The sequence below is a fragment of the Pleurodeles waltl genome, chromosome 5 (genome assembly GCF_031143425.1).
Source record: "Pleurodeles waltl isolate 20211129_DDA chromosome 5, aPleWal1.hap1.20221129, whole genome shotgun sequence".
In the NCBI taxonomy this organism is placed as follows: Eukaryota; Metazoa; Chordata; class Amphibia; order Caudata; family Salamandridae; genus Pleurodeles; species Pleurodeles waltl.
In genome coordinates, this window is record NC_090444.1 from 1,630,970,929 (window position 1) to 1,630,991,146 (window position 20,218).

A 20,218-nucleotide genomic window follows, 5' to 3' on the forward strand; every position below is an offset into this window, starting at 1 on the left:
ATTTGGAACTTTTGTGTGGCCTTTCTGGCACTCTACTCACCTGAAGTACAGGATTTTGCCTGTAGCCATGTCAAAAGTCTACCCTCACGGTCCCTGAGGGTCTTTGTAGAAAAAGTACGGCATTTCTTGCAGTCTTTCACCTGGTGTTCTGGGTAGAGGCAGTATAAGCATTCTTTATGCGAATCATCCACATGGAGCCTTTTCTTGCCACAGTTCTTGCAAGGGCGGAAAAGGCCTTTTCTAGAAGAATCTGACATCCTTTAGAGGTTTCTTGAGAGAAAACACTTCTGAAGAAGTAGAAAACTGAGCAGAGCTCAGGGAGACTCCCTTCACACGACGTGCGGTAGAAAATCTGAGGGAAAGAGCTTCTCTGTAGAGTGTTCTAGAGGGTGCTGGTGCCTGATTGGCCAGCAGCCAGATTTGGGTCCTTTTCACGAAAGGACATAAATAGGCTATATGAGTGATTTGGGTTACCATTATAGCCTATAGGAAAAACATATTTTTGTTTGTTCATTATTGCTTTTCATGTACCGTGGGACTCCCACTTCGAGGACGGGGATGATTTAAGCATGTGAATTTATGAAAGATCCAATACTGGATAAGAGTGCTTTATATAAGTCATGGAGCAGTATACAAGTTAAAGAGAGGGCCTGGATTAGATATGGGATTGAACAACAGCTGTAGTGCTTTGGTTTATTTAAGAATCGAAGTCCACACTGTAAAATGTCGTACCTTTCATGAAAGATAACATATTTGTGGATGGATAACATTCAGGCATCATGTTTAAGTTGAGAGGCATTAAGGAGGGAGCCTGAAGATGGTATAGCTAAGAGGCTAAGTAGGTGCTTAGACAACTGTTTGTTAGCTTTCCTTTGAAGATGCCAAGCAAGGAAATAAGTCTTAAATTATAAGAGAGCATTTTATGGTTTGAGAGCGTTGCTAGAGCAGAAGAGTTTTAGGGTGAATGTCTTCTTGATCCATGAAATGTTGATGCAGGAGTAGCTGCACAAGGTCCAGCTTGTACCCACTACTTTCTGTGGGAGATATTTTTGCTCTCTTCATATCTAAAATCCCCTGATGATTTTAAGATCTACAAATCTGTTGTTTCAGACTTTGATAAACCCCTTGAACAACCAGATCCAGCCAGGGTGCACCTCCCATTGCACCTCATTCAAAGCCAACTTCCTTTTTCCTGATTCTGCTCCATGAATTGTAATTAATTTGCCTCTATTTTCCTTCCCTAATATCTCAATAGACCATTAGGAATCTGGCTCATAATATTTCACTGAAAATGATGTACTGACACCACCCATACTGCTCAAAATACATTTCACTATTTTTTCCAAACTGTTACATCACCATATAACGTCAGTCAGTCAATCAATCTTTAATTGTCTATAAAACACAATTTCCCATCCTCAGCATATCAAGAAGCATTTCAAGTAAGTATTTGTTAACAGTGTTTATATACAATAGAAAGAAGAAGGGTGCCACAATACATCCCTCGCGGACACCTCTATATGTCCTAACAGATGAGGTTAACTCTCCTGTAGCTCCATATCGGACTGAAACTGACATTTTAGCCTGCAGACGCTTTTTTGATAATAACAAGCCTTTTTCTACAGCCAGTTGTTCAATTATGTCCCATAACTTTGTTCGAATGACCAAATAAAATGCATTGGAGCGATTCATGAAAGCTAAATGGAGCACCCCCTTTTTTGCTAACACATATTTCCCATAACAAGATACCAATTTAGACATTGTTAGATCGTGCCAATCCTAAAACGGAAACCAAACTGAACTTCGGATAAGATCTTAAGTTCTTCTGCCCAAGGTTCAAGTTGGGACAAAGAGGCCTGACAAAGGATGTTAGCACTTGAATCTATTAAAGAGATTGGGTGATAGCAGGAAGGCAAACTTCCATTGCCCTTCTTTACGATAATGGTTTTATTCGTAGGATCGGGGATCCGATCTATTATGGGGGCTTTAATTATCTTTGTTAGAAGTGGAGCCTAAAGTAACATATCGGATTTATAAATATCGACAAGGACTCAATCACGCCTAAGGGCCTTCCCAGCAATACTCCTTGATAGAGACGTGGCCACTTCCTCCACACTCACTGTATTACTAAGGGCTCAAAAATCTGTCCCTAAAATCAGCCCCCACCCTTTGGATGATGTTCTGTCTCTTCCCGGTGAAAAAATCAATATAATGCTGCACCCAAGTATCAGTGGGTATTAGGGGCTCCAATATAGGAGTACCAGAGTCCACCAAAAATGAGCTATTATTTACCTCCTAGAACCTCACAGGGTCCTTGGCCCTTCCAGCTTCTTCCGAGTTTTCTGTCTTATTTTGGTCTTACCCTCTTCCAATACATCTTTATAAATGCCACAGTCTTGTTTAACCTCTAAAGCACATCTGGAATTAGAGTGATGGGCAGACTTTAACTGTTTATGTGCAGCTGAACGGTTGCATCAAATCACCTAAAAGGTTTTATCTCAGAACTACTTGATTCAATGTTAACAAATCTGAGGCAGAAGTACACATTTTATTAAAACTTTGATAAATACTGTGTGGGTCTGGCCCCAATGATGAGCATGCTAAAAAGGCTGCCTTATTTGTACTGCTAAGTATAGAAATAAATACTTCTGGTGATACCTTATTCCATTTTAGTCTTATGCCCTTTGATTCGGAATAATTGCAGTTTGTAAGCTTCCCCTTTAAATCTGCCTTCTCATAGTTATATTCAAGGAGGTAGTGAGAAGGTTATGATCTGCACAACATGTAACTTACTTACATCACCCATTTATAATACACATTTCCATGTAAGTAAAAAAATATTCTTTTACTTAATTCAATAGAAAGAATTTGTAAAATGCCTTAACATACAAAGAATCAGTGACCATACGCAATCAAAAATATAAACAATATAATAACCAAACCAGGTGGGTAAAAGGGACAATGGCTTCTAGCTCAGCATATTGTCATGTAGAAGTATCTCTCCAATAGAGGAAACAACCTCCACAGGAGATATGCATATTTTTATGTTTAAAAAACCACAGTGTATATTTCGTGTGAGAACCTAAATTCAGAATATTTTATATATGTTATGTTTCTCGTCAGAGTTAAATCTCTGACCATTTCGAGGATGGAGAGGGGTGTGAGAGGAGCTTGAAAATACCCATCACCTTTAGAGTGTGTAGGAAACCACTTCCCTTGAACACTCACTCCTTGATTGTGATTTACTTATACATACTATCACTTCATTATGGGGTAATACTGGGAGTGAGTATAAAGGTGACATTCTGTGACAAATGTGCAACCTACCTCAAATAAAATAATTAGCAAATACACACCAAATTAGCTCTATGAATCAGCCAAACGGTGCATTGTACCGCTATACTCTCAAATATGGAGCAAGGTAAATGCTATAACAACTTGCGGAAGAACACACAGAAAAGTTCTTCACGGCACCATAACTCATCATTTTCATTCTAAAGGTCGAACACACAGCGGTATTATTTTACAAAACATCAACCATACTAAACACTTTACATCTGTAGTAATGGTGATCTCCATTCTCAAATAATATTGCAGTGTTAGCTGTGTTATTAATGTACCTTGTTTTGGAACACATATTGAAAATGGCCCAAATGCATTGGCAAATCATACACGAAGCCACGACTCACCTCAGCAGAGAGTCTGTGCTTCGTGTTGTACAGCGAGCGGCAGAGCCTCAGCACTTCATTCCCAGTGTGCTCTCTTTGTTCAGCAGAGCAGCAGGACAGCATGGCAACTCCAAGTTTTATCCAAGGATTATTGTCCGGTCGCACTCTAACAGTTAGAAACAAAATTAAAGGGATGTCAGTCACATTTGACACAAGGACACTGCCTACCATAGACCAAAAGAATGCAGAGAGGAATAGAAAAAACGGATTACTTCTGCAAAGAATGGTTTGTTGCTTCCCTGTCCAGCCCTCACTGTTACCTAAAAATTCAACTTAAACCAACACAACTACTAGTCACCAATACTATGAAATGACAAATGCAATATAAAAGTATTTACTTTGTGCCAAAGCTGGGGTCATTAACCAGAAGACCAAATGCTATAAAAAAAACCGAATTGCTTAACTTGATCATGTAATCACTTTCAGTGTTTAGTGCGGGTAAAACATAAAATTTAAATTCGTCATGTGCCACAATTTAAATGGAACGATCGAGCTCTGTAACCTATATTTTTTAGTTAATGTGTAAATGGGTTACTAATATGCTTCTATTTTGTACCTGAGGTAAGCTTACTATACTTGTATGGTGTACAAGGTTTCTATTGGTCGATATGATGGAAAATTAATGTTTTTCCACCTGAATATCTGCAGAAGCACATCTGAAAAACTGATACCTTACCACAGGGTTATGCATTGCAGGTATGAATCAGTGCCACAGTTTTAGGCTATCTCTGTAATATGAACTTATGCGTAGCAGATTTAAAAGCAATATATCTACATAATCTATTGTCATCCTGAAACCTTGGCGTGGATTCAGCTCTCCTTCCTAAACCTAAGCCTAACTGCCAAAACTTCAACCTATAAGGATAAACCTAAAATCAAGATGTCTACCTCCTTAAAGTCTTAACTTAAGCTTAAAAGCCTATTCCAAAATGCTTAAATCAAATCCTCATCTCTTAATACTTCAAAAATAAGAATGAGCCTGAACCATAATGTATGGGATAAAGTACCCTCTGCCGTACCTTATAAGGATATTGCAAATCCCCGAGGAGCTCCATGATCATATAGATGCATGGGGCTGAAAGCAGAGTTACATTATAAAGTTATGGACCTCCGAGATGACTTGAAATATCCTTATCATATATGGTAAGGGTACTTTATTGATTATAATACATGGTCATGCCATCATCTTTTCCACAAACCACTGAAATCCTTGTTGTGTAGCTCTTTCACATGAAAGAGAGAGCATTTAGGCAAACATGAGGAATTAAAATAGAATCTCTAGTGCAAAATTAAATGCATCAAAAAAGCTGTTAGGCATTTGCAGCTAAAAGCTATTAGAAATGCTGTTATAAGAGTCATTCTAAAAATATATAAACACACAGAAAGATTCTAACTTTTCTATAATTGCCTATAGCGTCCTGGGGTATGTCCTATTATGGCTCCGTAGAACTCTTTCTGCACTTAACTCTCAGGGTAGAAAGGGGAAGCAGGAGGCAGCGTGATGGGCAAGTGCTCAGAAATCAATGGTCAATCAGAAGAAACAATAACTTGATAGATTTCCAATCCTGTACTGATATTGTATGTGAAAAGTAATAACCCTCACCTGTGGAAGACTTAGTGCTGGTCACACAACATTTTTGTGAGTACTCTGCAGAGAATATCCTTTAAAAACTCTTGGAACTGAAACAAATGGAGGTGGTTTGGATCCATCTTTTTTGGACCTTTTGCCTTATGCTTCAGAACCACTTTGGGTTGGTTATCTTTCAAATTTCCAGGATGATTACCAGACACTGCCTTTGTATCTGTAGGGGATGCTTGCTACAGCAGGTAGCAGTGGGCTAGTTCCAAGCAAGAAGTACCAAAACTATGGACACAATGAAGTGTGGGATCTCTGTAGCTGTCATCGCCCTTTCTGAGGAAATAATCAGGGACCAACAAATGGCATATCTGGCCCAGAAAGGTCCTCCTTGAACAACAGAAACTGCAGTCCCACCCCATACCCCTACCATCATCAAATGGCAATTCTAAAAAGGAACAGATCAGAATTTATCTTGCTAACAACGTCTTGATGGAATTTCTAAAGGTAGGCATGCTTCTGTCCTCCTCACTTCAGTGGTCGAATCTGCACGCTCCACCCACCTGGGGCATCCAAAATGGATCCCACTGGATTCTATACACAGTCATACTACCATATGTGTCACACACTCACTATATACACACACTTGACATGCACAAGGGAGGTCAGCACCAGGGTCTGGATTTAACAAAACAGCAAAACTTACAAACCCATCAACTGCCTGCTCCTCAACACCCGCTCTCTTCACAAACATGCCATAGAACTCTGGGACCTCATCACATCACACTCACCTGACATCGCCTTCCTCATGGAAACCTGGACCAACCCCTCCTCGGAACCCGACATAGCCATCGCCACCCCCAAGGGATACAAAATCCAACGCAAAGACCGCCTCAACAGGTCAGGTGGTGGCATCACCATCCTACACAGGGACACCATCAAAGTCACCACCAGCTCCCAAGACACTATCGACAACACAGAACACATGCACTTCCTAATCCACATTAACAACAACTCCACCCTCAGAGGTACACTAATCTACAGACCACCAGGACCACGCCCCACCTTCTGCGACACCATCGCTGACACCATCAGCTCACACGCCCTCACCTCCACAGACTACATCCTCCTCGGTGATTTCAACTTTCACTTGGAGAACCTTCAAGACAACAACTCTACCTCCCTCATAGACAACCTCACCAACCTCGGACTCAAACAACTGGTCACCGCACCCACCCACTCAGCAGGACTCACGCTCGACGCAATTTTCACCTCAAGCCAACACATAGCCTACACCCACACCACCGAACTCCTCTGGACTGACCACCACTGCGTCCACTTCTCCTACACCAAACCCCCCACACACCACCATCAACATACCACACCCTACCGCATGTGGGACAAGATCCCCACAGAACGCCTTAACTCCCAACTGGCTCACAACCTCCACCCCCACACCAACGACCCCAACACAGGAGCACACAACCTCTCTAAATGGATCACTACCTGCGGAGACACTAGCCCACCCTCAGAAAACACATCGCCACAAGGAACATCAAGAACGCCCCATGGTTCACCCCGGAACTCCAAGACTCCAAGCGCAAATGGGGCCAAGCGGAGAAAATATGGCGACAAGAACCCTCTACAGCCAACTTCTCCTTCCTCAAAGCCACCATCCGCACCCCTCACCAACTCATACGCACCGCCAAAAGAGCTCACTACAAGACAAGCCTTGACAACAACTCTCAAAACAGCAAAGAACTCTTCACCATCATTAAAGAGCTCGCCAAACCCAAAGCCAGCAAAATAGACCCCACACACACACCCCAGCCCCTATGTGACACCCTCTCCAACCACTTCCACCACAAAATCCTAGACATCCACAACAGCTTCATACCACACCCACCCACCACACACACCCCTCACTCACCCAACTCAACCCCCATTCACAACCCCCCCCACCACACTCACCACCTGGGCCCCCACCACACACGAAGAAACCGAAAAAAACATGAACTCAATCCACTCCAGATCACCCTCCGACCCCTGTCCACATCGCATCTACAACAAAGCCAGCCCAACCATCGCCCCCATACTCCGCGATATAATCAACTCCTCTTTTGACTCTGCCACCTACCCAGACCCCTGGAAGCACAAGGAAATCACTTCTCTCCTAAAAAAAAACAAAGCCGACCCGGAGATCCTCTCCAACTATCGCCCCATCTCCCTCCTCCCTTTCCCTGCCAAGGTTGCCGAGAAACTAGTCAGCGCCCGCCTACCCCACTTCCTCGAAGAAAACAATACTCTTGACCCCTCACAATCCGGGTTCCGCAAGAACCACAGCACGGAAAACGCCCTCATCGCATGCACTGACGACATCAGGACCAAAGTCAACAAAGGCCAGATTGTCACACACATCCTCCTAGACCTCTCCGCAGCCTTTGACACTGTCTGCCACCACACATGCCTCCACAACATAGGAATTTGCCACAAAGCCTTAGACTGGCTCACCTCCTTCCTCACCGACCGGACCCAGAGAATCCGCCTTCCACCTTTCCACTCCACCGCTACCAAGATCATCTGCAGAGTCCCCCAAGGGTCCTCCCTCAGCCCCACACTCTTCAACATTTACATGATCCTTCAAATGGATTCCCCCAGGGACCACGAAGACAGTCACCCATGCACTCATCAGCAGCAGTCTTGACTACGGTAACGCCCTCTACGCCGGCAAAACACTCAAACACAAACTCCAGAGAATCCAGAACACAGCTGCACGCCTCGTCCTTGGCCTCCCCCGCCACGAACGAATCTCACCACACCTCAAATCTCTTCACTGGCTCCCCATAGACAAGAGAATCACTTTCAAGATCCTCATCCACGCACACAAATCCCTCCACAACACTGGCCCGACCTACCTCAACAAAAGAGTGAACTTCCACACTCCCACCCGCAACCTCCGATCAGCCGACCTCGCACTAGCTACAGTCCCCTGCATCCATCGAACCACCACAGGAGGCAGGGCCTTCTCCTACCTCGCCCCCACAACCTGGAACTCCCTCCCCACCAACCTCCGCAAAACCAAAGACCTCCTACTCTTCAGAAAAAACCTCAAGACATGGCTGTTCGAACAGTAACCCCCCCTCACTAGCGCATTGAGACCCTAACGGGTCAGTAGCACGCTCTATACATATTTTTGATTGATTGATTGATTGATTACACAAAAGGGGTCAGTAGACTGTGCTCTATTTGAAACAAAGTAAAGGTATGGTCGTACTATAAACCTTACAATATGATATGCACCACCACCGCTTTATGTGACCCACCGAGGATAGATATTGTAGTCCAAGGTCTACTATGAAGGGGTGTTTGGTGCCCCTCTTTGTCACAGGACAGGTCTCGGACCTCTCATTGCCATGCGCAGGCCAAGACCCCTGCCCTCTTGCCAAATTAGTGTGACGCCAGGACCAGAATTAATAGATAGGATACTAGTTTCACATGTAGTCAGACACACACCCACTTAACATGCATTGGCATATCCGTCTCAGCAAATAAGAAAACATTAAAACCCCTTGAAGCAATATAGGTGCAGACCACAATACAATGAAAAACTTTCATCCTTTTTACAACAGCTGATAGATATTAGCAAAACAAGCAAGTACATATATGACATCTGGGAAAAGAGAAATACATAAGTAGGTACACAACTTAGCACATAAAAACATCCAATAATGTACTTTGAGTCATTCAAGCAGGTTTTCACCCATCATACAGTATGGGATCAGTTCTTTTAGCCAATGCTTATGACCCTAGACTTGATGCAGAATAAGGGGAAATGAATGGCTCAATCTTAAAGGATCTTCTTGCAGCATCTGATACAATAGACCACAGAATCCTTATCACTTCTAGCTTCAAGCCATGGGTATAACTAATACTATTTTGGATTGGGTTATGTCAGCCAGGTGATGAGGCCTTTCATCTTTTGACCTCTTGAAACACCTTCAAAATATGAAGATCTACAAGGTTCGGGTCATTCACTGTATCTTTTTAAAATCTTAGAAAGCCCTGTAGCAAAACATCTATACTTCGAAGACATTAATGTGCACATCTATGCTAGAAGCACACAGTTTCTGGTTCGGCTTAATGGAGCTACAGTCTCTGTTTCCCCCTTTAATCAATGTAAGGAACTTATTTAGCAATGGATAGGCAGCAACTATCTTAAGCTCAATGCTGGAAAAACATTGGTTATGGTCATTAACAGTCAATCAGTTCGCTGAAAGCCACTACAAGCTTAGGGATCAGGAGAGATGGGAAACCCATTCTCTTATGGCCCAACCACCTTCCAATGCCTGTAAAGTCTGTTAAAATATTAGGGATCACAATAAATAAGAAAATCATACTCAAGCAATTAAACTGTATCACTGAAAACCACTTGTTCATGTTACCTACTTAAAACTCCTGAGGAAAAATATTCCATTCATGAATGAAAGTGGAAGAAGTGGCACCATCTTAGCAATTATCAGATGGAGACATGATTATGCCAACTCCTTAGCCTGATTTATCTCTTTCAAAAAATTAAAGTCATCCAGAATACCACAACGGATTAATCCTAGTATTCCCTTGCATGAGCCCACCCTCTTCTCAGGAAGGTGTGTTGGCTCCAAATTCAATAACAAATTCAATTTAAACTGCTGCATTGATCATACAACCCTTTAAGGACATAGACCTCAATACATCAGCAAATCATAAAGAGATATGCTCCCATGCAAGCTCTTCACTCATCTACTGTCAATTTGCTGAGCATTCCTAGATTCAACTAAAGCAGCAAAATTAGGAGATCTTTGTTTTCTCAGACTTTTTTTAAACAGATTTTATTGAAATTTTAGTACAAATGCATTCATCTTCATAACTGTGCCATTTCGCAACACCTACGCATTTGTCGCCACGTTATCCATTAAGTTCCATCTACAGTTATTGAATGTGGTGACTTTATAGATTACAGACATTGTCCCAAAGTAGTTAAGTGTATTCCGTCTGCCCCCTTATGTATGACTGGCAAGTCTAGGTGATATTACTGTTGGGTAGTATTCTAATTCCCCTTCCCCTAGAGTGGCCATAAGTCCTATGTTTGCACAGATAATACTAAAACTAGGTTGTAGCTTTGGTATCTTATTCAATGACCATATCGTGAAAAGTATCAGTTTCCTGAACCTTTGGTAAACGAGTGCTATATAAATATATCACATAACATATGTAACATAAAAAAAAAAAAATGAAGAAAGTTGGATAGGGCCCTTCAGCCGGAGCAGTTTTGGGGCATGCACGCTAGTGGCATGGCTTGCTGCGAGTCCTCCCATGAGATCCTCTACCAGAACCAGGTCATAGCAATAGTAATCTTTCTGTCTATTTGCAACCAAGCAAGGGGAAGTAAAGGCTTATGTAATCTGCAGAAATGTGAGACTATTTTAGGTGATCACAGGAGGATGACTTCTGCTAAAATGCTTAAGGCAGTTGTGTCTGCACCTTGTCATCTAGCAACAGGGAATTTTGCAATCTCTTTCCAAGGGCACCCAAACACTCAATTGTTATTGTCATAAAAAATAAACAACGCCTATCCCCAAAAGAAAACAACTGGAAAGTATTGATGAGGTTCATGCATCCTACCAGTTTTCTCACACAACAGTTACCTACGCCTAGAAAAAGATTCCTGCAATACTAGTAAAAGCGTTACAGGATGGGCAGCGTTATCAGGTTTATTATATTCAAGAGCATTCCACTTTGTTGTGCCTCCTAGACCCCATCTGGCTTTATAGGTGCTTCTGGATATTGATGCAGCTGCCACAGGGTTTCTTGGCCATGTTGCAGGGTAGAAATGGCAAAGGCAGTGGACAGGGAGTGGGGGATAACTAATCGGGTTAAGGCTACTTTGCCAGAACTCACCAACATCTATCATCATCTTGGTACTGTACATTTCATACTAAAAATAACCGATAGCATCACAATGAGGGTAAAGATGCTGCATGAAGTGAAACAGTTAAGAATGGAGCAAGAAATAAGTACTTTCGAGAAAATCTTTAGTCATTCACAGAACAGTTTCTCCTTTTGTGAATCCTCAGACGTTTGCTGTAGGGCACAGATCATGGGAGCTAACTATGCTAATTGAATTGTAGAGTAACAAAAGCACCATAGACCTGGTTTCGGGCTGGTATGATGGAAGGAGCCATCGTCAGATACGAATATGAGTTTAAAAAAAACAAACTAGCCATGTGCATAAACACTAAAACACTAAGGAATTCAATGCAACTCAATGCACACACAGACAGACCCAAACATTTGTTGTGGCCAACAGTAAGTACCAAAGAAGCTCCATTCTAAGTCTACAATCTAAGTTTAAAAAAAATCACTTTAGTCTTCACTGCATTCTCTTTTTCGGTCTTGCATAGTCGGGACAGTATGCTATGTACAAATAAGCAAAGAGTTCCCTTTGGCTTGTTTGGCTCAACCCCCTTAAGCCAATAGATATTTTAAGTGTCCATCACACTCTGGATCAGCCCATGGCATTTTGCAAGTGTTTACATTTTGTAGTGCTAAATGACTGACAAGGGGGAGGACCCTGTCTCTAGCCACTACCACAGTGCACGCACATTGTCCTTCCACCAAGCTCTTGTGTGGCACTGTGGTCCTCCACAAATGGTGACTACATCAGGTATGCATCAGAGATGCATTTCTGTGTAGAATGGCATCCATTAGGACATCTGTTGCGGGATGGCAGATGTTTGTCCTCCAGCAAGTACACCAGCTCGACTGCCATGTCAGAGAGAAAGCAGCAATGACAGCCAATGCCATATCAGCAATGTTAGTTATAATACAAAAGGTAATGCAGGATCCCAAAGTTTGTGTTCTTCAGCGCTTTTCTTCTATATCCTTGAACAGCATTTTTATCCCCTTCCTCCTAATTTCAGTATGCCACATATCCTGTGCATAAGTCCCAGGTACATAGATCATGGCAAAATTAATAAAAAAGTTAATGAAGTTCAGTTGTACACCCTACCCCAACTGCCACCTGCTGGACCCTTGCTTCACAGGTCTAGCAAGCAGGATCAGATTGACCAACTATGGTTCAGCTTCGTCCTTGTTCCACAGTGATACTTTTTCTCAATTCGCTCTTCCTTAGTTTCCTCTCTCCAGTGTTAATCCCATCACATGGCTGATATAAGATGCAGACATGAGTAAAAACAAACACTCGGGTCAGTAAGTTCTAGCAAACATTTGAGTACAAAGACACCCAGATACATGTGCCCATAGCTATCAACCCAATCTGTGCAAGATCACTTTACAAGGAGCCACCATCATTTGTAATCGAGACACACCAGAAAGTCATTACCTTATTGTTCACTTTTGGCAAAGCAGAGGTGTCAAACACTGGTCTACGTGGGCAAGGAACATGTCTGATTTACAGAGATAGACATACAACTAATGGATCTAATGAGGAGTCATGTACATTGTCTATGGTTATTTCTGAGAATCTGGGACAACTCTGGCCCTTGTGCATTAACACTGGTCAATCAGAGAGCAAAACATTATGGATGAAAATCCCTAAACCAATCTAAAGCACGGATAATCTGGGACATGCCATTGTCTTTCAGCTCCTCTCTGCAATTACAAATAGTGATCAATCATATACAAATCAGTTCTGGTTCATCCCAAAAGGGACATTTCAGTTTGAACAGCTATGCTAGAGTCCCTCTAAAAAGGAACGCAGACAACCACAGGAGCATTTCAGCTACAGTAAGGGCCTCAGTAAGGTGCATCTCCAATCCATATGGAGTAGAGAGCTGTGGAATCGCCATCTGGGCATAACATACAATTACAGAGATGTATTTAAATATAAAAAATAGATAAGAGGAAATGTGAGACCGAGCAATGGTGCATATTAAAATAGATTCTCATCTATAGTTCTGACATGTTTAATCTTTCTTTTCAACTTTTCTCCTGTTTCATTGTGATTTACTTGTCATTACCAACTCGTAAGAACAATCAGATACTTTGTGTTTTGTTCTATGGTTTGGTTACTGGTCATCAGCTTTTCTTGGGGTGATGTATTTGGGGTTATTACGTGTGACTATCTGGATGAGATATATAACTCTTACACTTCATTAACCTCACAATGCTGTTTGATGGCTTTTGTGGACTGGATTCACAAATGTTTGTGGTGATACATACAAATATATCTTGACGACTAATGTGTGAAAAGAGGAGTTGAGATGAAATCATTTAAATAGGTTCTATTATTATTTGCTGTGGTCACATTCGAAATACGCTATTTAAGGCATATGGGTGCATATGATAATTTTGGTACAAGACTTTCCTCACACATGTTGTAATGATAGAGGTTTTTTACATTTGGGTTTTAATAATGGACGTGTTTGAGGGTGCCAAATATGTGGCATGTCACACAATTGACAATATTTTTAATTTATGTTAAAACTATCTTGCCTACTATTGACTATGAATGAATTTCATTTATTTTAAGGGAAGTTATTTCCAGACTTGTCCTCGGTTATTTTAAACTCCACACTATATGAGCGACTACCTGTCACTGGGTACATGGTGGAGGCATGTTGTTTAATAATATTATGAATGTAAAAAAATGTATTTTATTTCTAGCCCTGAAGAAGTCAAGTTGGATGCACCCATCCAAAGATGAAACATGTGTTGGATAGCAGGATCTGTTGATGCTGACCTCAAATCTCAATAAATGAACAAGAAGAGAACATACAAAGATGTGGATTATTAGTTTTGAAGAGAACTCAGGCTTATTTTTTATTTGCATGGACATTGTTTTGTAGAAGAAAATCCAGTGGTTTTTCTTTCTCATTTGAGCACCTAGTCAAACATGTGATATTGTATATGTAATTTGGTTACTAAGTGTGTGCGCGCCTAATTCATGCGGCCAACTTTTTTTTTTTTTTTTTAGTATCTTACTTCAGACTGCATCACAGAGGACCATCAAATCAACCAAATAGCAAAGTTGTCAGTCAGATGAAGAGGTGGATCTACCTTTTCCATACCAGTTTTTTGCTCTTGTAAAATGATCTACACAGAAAAGCTTAATAATGGTATGACCAGAGGTCCGAGTAGCAGTCTTGAAAATCTGCATAAAAATTCTCTACTCTCCAGCTAAGAGCCCTGGTTCTGAGCACAGGAACACTGACATCACCTTACTGGCTCTGCAACAGTTGCAACCATCATCTTTGTTACCTCTTTCCCCACAGCTGTGGAAATAACAGATTCCATACTAAGCGCAATTATCACAGGGTTTGTAGTACCAATGATGAAGGGAACAATGTTGGGGGAATTAAAGCTTGTTCCTTGTTATTAAGTTCATTTTCCCTGTGTAAGTCAGAAATGGTGGCTAGTAATGATACAAAGCCTGGGTGAGAGTACTGATGAACAAGTTACTTACCTTTGGTAATGATTTATCTGGTAGAAACATATTCTAGTTGCAGATTCCTTCCCTTAGAATTTCCCCAGGCGTCAGACTGGATCCTGTGATTTTTCTTTGAGCAGTACCCTTGTGCGCCATCAGGTGATATCAGTCAACTCCGCGTCCGTCGTTGGGTAAGTAACTTGTTGTAGAAAAGTGCCCTCTTTCTTGGCATGGTTATCCCCATTTTCTTCCAGTTGTCAGTGTGTTTGGCCTTGTTCATTGGGATCCTGTTAACCAAGACCCCAGTGATTATGCTCTCTCCTCTAAATTTGGTTGCTACTAACCATTTTTCTTCCCACAATTGACATACTGGTCCCCCCACGTAAGTCCTTAGTATATGGTACCTAGGTACCCAGGGCATTGGGGTTCCAGGGGAGCCCTATAGGCTGCAACAGTTATTCTGCAACCCATAGGGAGCCCATGAAAAGAGTTCTGCAGGCCTGCCATTGCAGCCTGCGTGAAACGGGTGTAGGCACCCGTTTTCACTACAGGTCACTACACCAGGTCACTATAATTGTATTGTATTGTAATAGTATTTATATAGCGCTTGCTACCCCTGATGAGGCGTTGAAGCGCTTTTCAGCGAGTAGCACACTACTCCGGAACCCAAAAATAATTAGTGTTGGATTAGTATATGGAAATATGAGTACAGTTTTAGTATTATTATGAGTTAATTTGAGCCGCGGATATGAGAGCTTGTTAGGTATATTGACTGGAGTAATGGAGGGGTGGAGGAGGGAAGAATCCAGAAGTGTTAATTGGGAGTTTATGGTAATAGGATTTAGGCTTGGGATGAGTAAAGGGGGGATGGAGGAGGGAAGAGTCTGTGGAAAGGGTTAGGGAGATCATAGTAGCAGGGTGAGATACATGTGGGAGAATATAGTAGGGCTGTTTGGGAGATCATGGTAGTGAAGTGAGGTTTGGGTGAGTTAGATGTGGAAGCAGAGGGAAGAGCTTAGGCAGAGTTATTTAGGAGATGAAAGTAGTAGAATGGATTTTGGATGAGTCAGAGTGGGAATGGAGGATAGATTAATAGAGACATGACATATGGTAATGGGTAGATAAGTGTGGTATAAGATGAGAGCAGGGATTCATAAGTATCTATTATAACAACTTATCTAGGAGTTATGCAATGACCTATGAACATGTTAAGCATAGAATAACATACACAAATATATGTACATACATATACATATTTAAACCATGAGTAAATATACTTAGTTAAACAGGTTTAAAGAGTGTGTGTGTAGTTTATTGGTATGACATAGTAGCAATACATATTTTCTAAAGAACTATATATAACTAGAATAGAATATACACATAATCAGAAACAAATATTTATCAACATAGGCATATGCAGTCCAAAGTTGTTTGAATATGGTGGTTATGAAGGAAAGAGCCAACTCTTGAGTAGTTTTCTGAAGACAAGATAGTTATCTGTGGCTCTCTTAGTTGGGGGTAATGAATTCCATAGTTTGGCTGCTTGAACGCAGAAGGATGTACCACCTATAGTCTTTTTCTTGTATGGTGGTGTTCTAAGGCGGGGTGCCAATCTTGAGTGGAGGTTTCTTTGTTGAATGTATATGGTTATTTTGTTTCCGGTACAAAGTGGTCCTGTTCCATGTATAGCTTTGTGGCTGATACAAAGCAGCTTGAAAGTGCATCTTCTGACAACGGGTAACCAGTGTGGTGCTCTCAAGGCAGGGGAGATGTGGTCTTGTGTCTTTACATGTAATAGTAGACTGACTGCGGAGTTCTGAATACATTGTAGTTTTTTCATAATAGATAGAGATGATCCATGGTAAAGGCCATTGGCCTAATTCAGTTTGGATAGTACAAGTGAGATAGTAGCTTGCACCTCGTGTGGAAATCCAAGGTGGGGGAAGATGCGTCGTAGAGTCTTCAAGGGGATGAAGCTTGTTTGTGCTAATTTATCCACTTGGGCATTCATAGTTAACTTGGAGTCCATGGTGATTCCAAGGTTTTTAATTTCCTTGGATAATTGAGGAGGTGGTCTGAGATCGTCAGGCCAGGCGCCCAGTGAGTCATAACTTTTCCAGTCACCACATATCAGTATTTCTGTTTTGGAGGCATTTAGTTTGAGATGGCTCTAGGTCATCCACTGATCAATGGCTCTGAGGCAACTGAAGATTTCTGAGTTTTCAATGTTTTTGGGGCATTCTAAGTTAAGTAGTATTTGTGCGTCATCTGCATAGTTGTAGCATGTGAGATGAAAATCATTGATCAGTTCTGGTGATGATATCCTGTAGATGTTGAAAAGCAAAGGTGAGATGATTGATCCTTGGGGGACCCCTGCTTTTGTGAGGTAGGATTTGGACGAGAAGGGGGGAGAATAGATGATATTAGATTGTTTCTGAAGGTAGGATGTAATCCAGTCGAGAGCAGTCCCTTCTATGCCGGCTTTGTGGAGTCTTTGAATTAGGGTTTCATGGTTAACCGTATCAAAGGCAGCCTAGAGTGAAGAATTTTCTACTCTACCTTATACATATAATGCTACTGACCAGTTTTTATTGTCTCTATGGCATATAAAAGTATTGGGGGAATCTTCATTTTATATACTGTTAAAAGGGCATTAAAGTGTCTATGCCCTGTTGCTCAATAAATTGCCTTTAGTGCATTTAGATGAGCAAGCGACTTGATACATGTGCAATATGCTCAGTGTCACTCAAGTTTGCCAACAATATTCTTCTAAGACAAGGGTAGGATTTTACTAATTCTAAAATGGAATTAATAAACAACCAATTATACTTTATATTTATCTGACACCCCTTTGAACAAAACCTCATAACCTTAGTTTTATATATATTTACGTTCAGGAATTGAGCATCAAAATATGATGACAAGTTATAAAGACGTCTCTGGACCTTTAGGGGTCAGGTCTAGCATAAGAATATTGTATGCATAAAAGAGTATACCTAAAGGATAAGAGCCTATTTTGGGGGCATCACCAGCTACCTTACTCAACACATCAGGCAAATCTGCCATATAAAGCAGGAGAATGGTGCACCTGTTTCAAACTATTTCTGGTAGGGATTTTCAGAGTTATACCCCACCTGCCTCCTAACGTAACATGATACCACGTTTCAGTATGAAGGGAATGAGTGTGTTTCAAAAGGCCCTCTGATTATCCCATGGTGCTCAACTTCCTCCCGAGGTTCAGACTGACTATCCCACCAAAAGCAAATGAGTATTCAATATAGGCTGTATAAACAGGCATTCCCCTTCGCTCCACATATTTCTCCAATATAAGCTGTACTGCAGTTCTATTATCCAAAGTCGAATAGCCTACTCTAAACCCTGCCTTTTCCGGTGGTATAATATTCTTTTCTCTGCCCAATCTAAGAGGATAACTAACACACATATAGAGAAAATCTTTCTTCTGGCGTCCAGCAGGGTAATCTGCCTATAACTGCTAGGTGAGTTTAAAGGGCCTTTTTAGGGTCGAGCCTGCGTAGCATGCGCTTGCGAGACGCTGTAGTAGTTAGAAAAAGGCTCGGAGCCCCACCCATGTCATGTCAGTGTCTTTCATTGGTTCATGGGCATGCCTTTTAAAACCTGCTTGCTTTCATTAGTGGAAGGCATTCATATGTCATGCTTTTTCCGGTGGTTAGCCCTCCTTGAGCGCAGCGACCTAGTACTGAAAACATACGAGGCTTGCTGTTTTCAGTCCGTTTTGTGGACTACTTTTTCACTTTTTTCGCAGCGCGATCTCGCTTGTTTAGCAGTGCGATCGTGCTAGTTTTTTTTCCATTTAATGAGGCGAGAAAAATCAGTTTGGGAATTTACAACTGCTAATAGCTCTAACTCGGAGAAATGCGAGACCTGTTGCATTGCAAATGGTTGTTTATATATGGGCAGAATACCACTGCCCATCCAAGAGCTAGGGTCCACTCCTGTGTAATAGCAGTAGCGAAAAAGTGCCACTAGGCAGGAAGCCCATAGGCACAGATCCAGTTTTATAACAGTAATAGGTAATTGATCTGGCACTCTAGCACCTGCATTGGTGGCAGCCTTAAGATGATGCAACACCTCCTGTCTAGTCAGAGGGGAAAGAGGAGTACTTCTCCTATCTGATATCTCACATGGGAACTGTGTGTCATTGTTATAACCCTTCTGATGATTCAATGCATAAAGAGAAGTTATACATTTTTGCCAATACATGCTGGTTATATTATTGATCTTAGGTTTAGGGAAAGAACCACTGTTCTCCCCTATAATTTTCTAGAAGGCTTTATTATTTTCTACATTTCACTGCTTTTGTTATTTTGTACCCAGATGTGATCAGAGATTGATCTTTTTCTAATTCTCACTCACCTAATAAGTCACCCCTATGGTAGGCCCTCTCAGCCCAGAGGGCAGGGTGCAGGTACCTGTGTGTGAGGGCACTCCTGCACTAGCAAAGGTGCCCCCACAAACTCCAGATCAATTTTCCTGGACTTTGTGAGTGCCTGGACACCATTTTATGTGTGTACTGGACATAGGTCACTACCTATCTCCAGCTACATAATGGTAACTCCGAACCTTGGCATGTTTGGTATCAAACATGTCTGAATCATACCCCAATAGTGTTGCAAGTATTGGAAGTATGGTTCCATGCACTCTGGGGGCTCCTTAGAGGACCCCCAGCAGTTCTACCACCAGTCTTACAGGGTTTTCCAAGCAGCCCAGCTGCTGCCACCCCTCAGACAGGATTCTGCCCTCCTGCTGCTTGATCTGATCAAGCCCAGGAAGACAGAACAAAGGATTTCCTTTGGGAGAGGCAGGTAACACCATCTCCCTTTGGAAATAGGTGTGACTGGCTTGGGAGGGGTAGCCAAGCCACTGGTTTTGCTTTGAAGGGCAATTTGGTGCCATCTGTGCATAAACCAGTCCACTCCGGTTCAGGGACCCCAAGTCCCTGCTGTGGCATGAAACTGGACAATGGAAAGGAGAGTGACCACTCCCCTGTTCATCACAACCCCAGGGGTGGTACTCAGAGCTTCTCCAAAGGGTCCCTGGGTTCTGCCAACTTGTTTCTAAGGTTGGCAGGGAACTCTGGAAGCATCTGAGTGGCCAGGCCAGGGAGGTGACGTGAGAGTCCCCTCCTGATAGGTGCTTACCTGGTTAGGTGACCAGTCTCCCTTTCAGGGCTATTTAAGGTCTTCCTCTGGGGTGGGTCCTCGGATTCGGCTTGCAAGATTCCAGCAGGATTCCTCTGCAACCTCCACTTCGACCTCTGGCCACAGGAACCGAGACTGGACCCTCCAGGAACCAACAAGCTGCAGATCCACGAGGAAGACTCTTCTGCAACACTGTATCCAAAGTTCCTGACAGTTTGCAACAGTTCCCTCGCTGTGCATCCTCAGAAGACTGCAACTCTTCAGCCTGCACAAGTAGAAGGAATCTCCCTTGGAGTGAAGGAGTCAC

At 42.1% G+C, this 20,218-nt stretch overlaps 1 protein-coding gene across 2 annotated transcripts in view; it reads right to left on the reverse strand.

Annotated features, from left to right (window-relative positions):
* NBAS (NBAS subunit of NRZ tethering complex) overlaps window positions 1-20,218 on the reverse strand; it is a 1,762,396-nt gene that overhangs the window by 139,060 nt on the left and 1,603,118 nt on the right. For both annotated transcript variants that reach the window (XM_069235962.1, XM_069235961.1), the window contains exon 50: window positions 3,690-3,834. In XM_069235962.1, coding sequence (XP_069092063.1) covers window positions 3,690-3,834 — 145 coding nt within the window. The remainder of the gene's footprint in view (window positions 1-3,689; window positions 3,835-20,218) is intronic.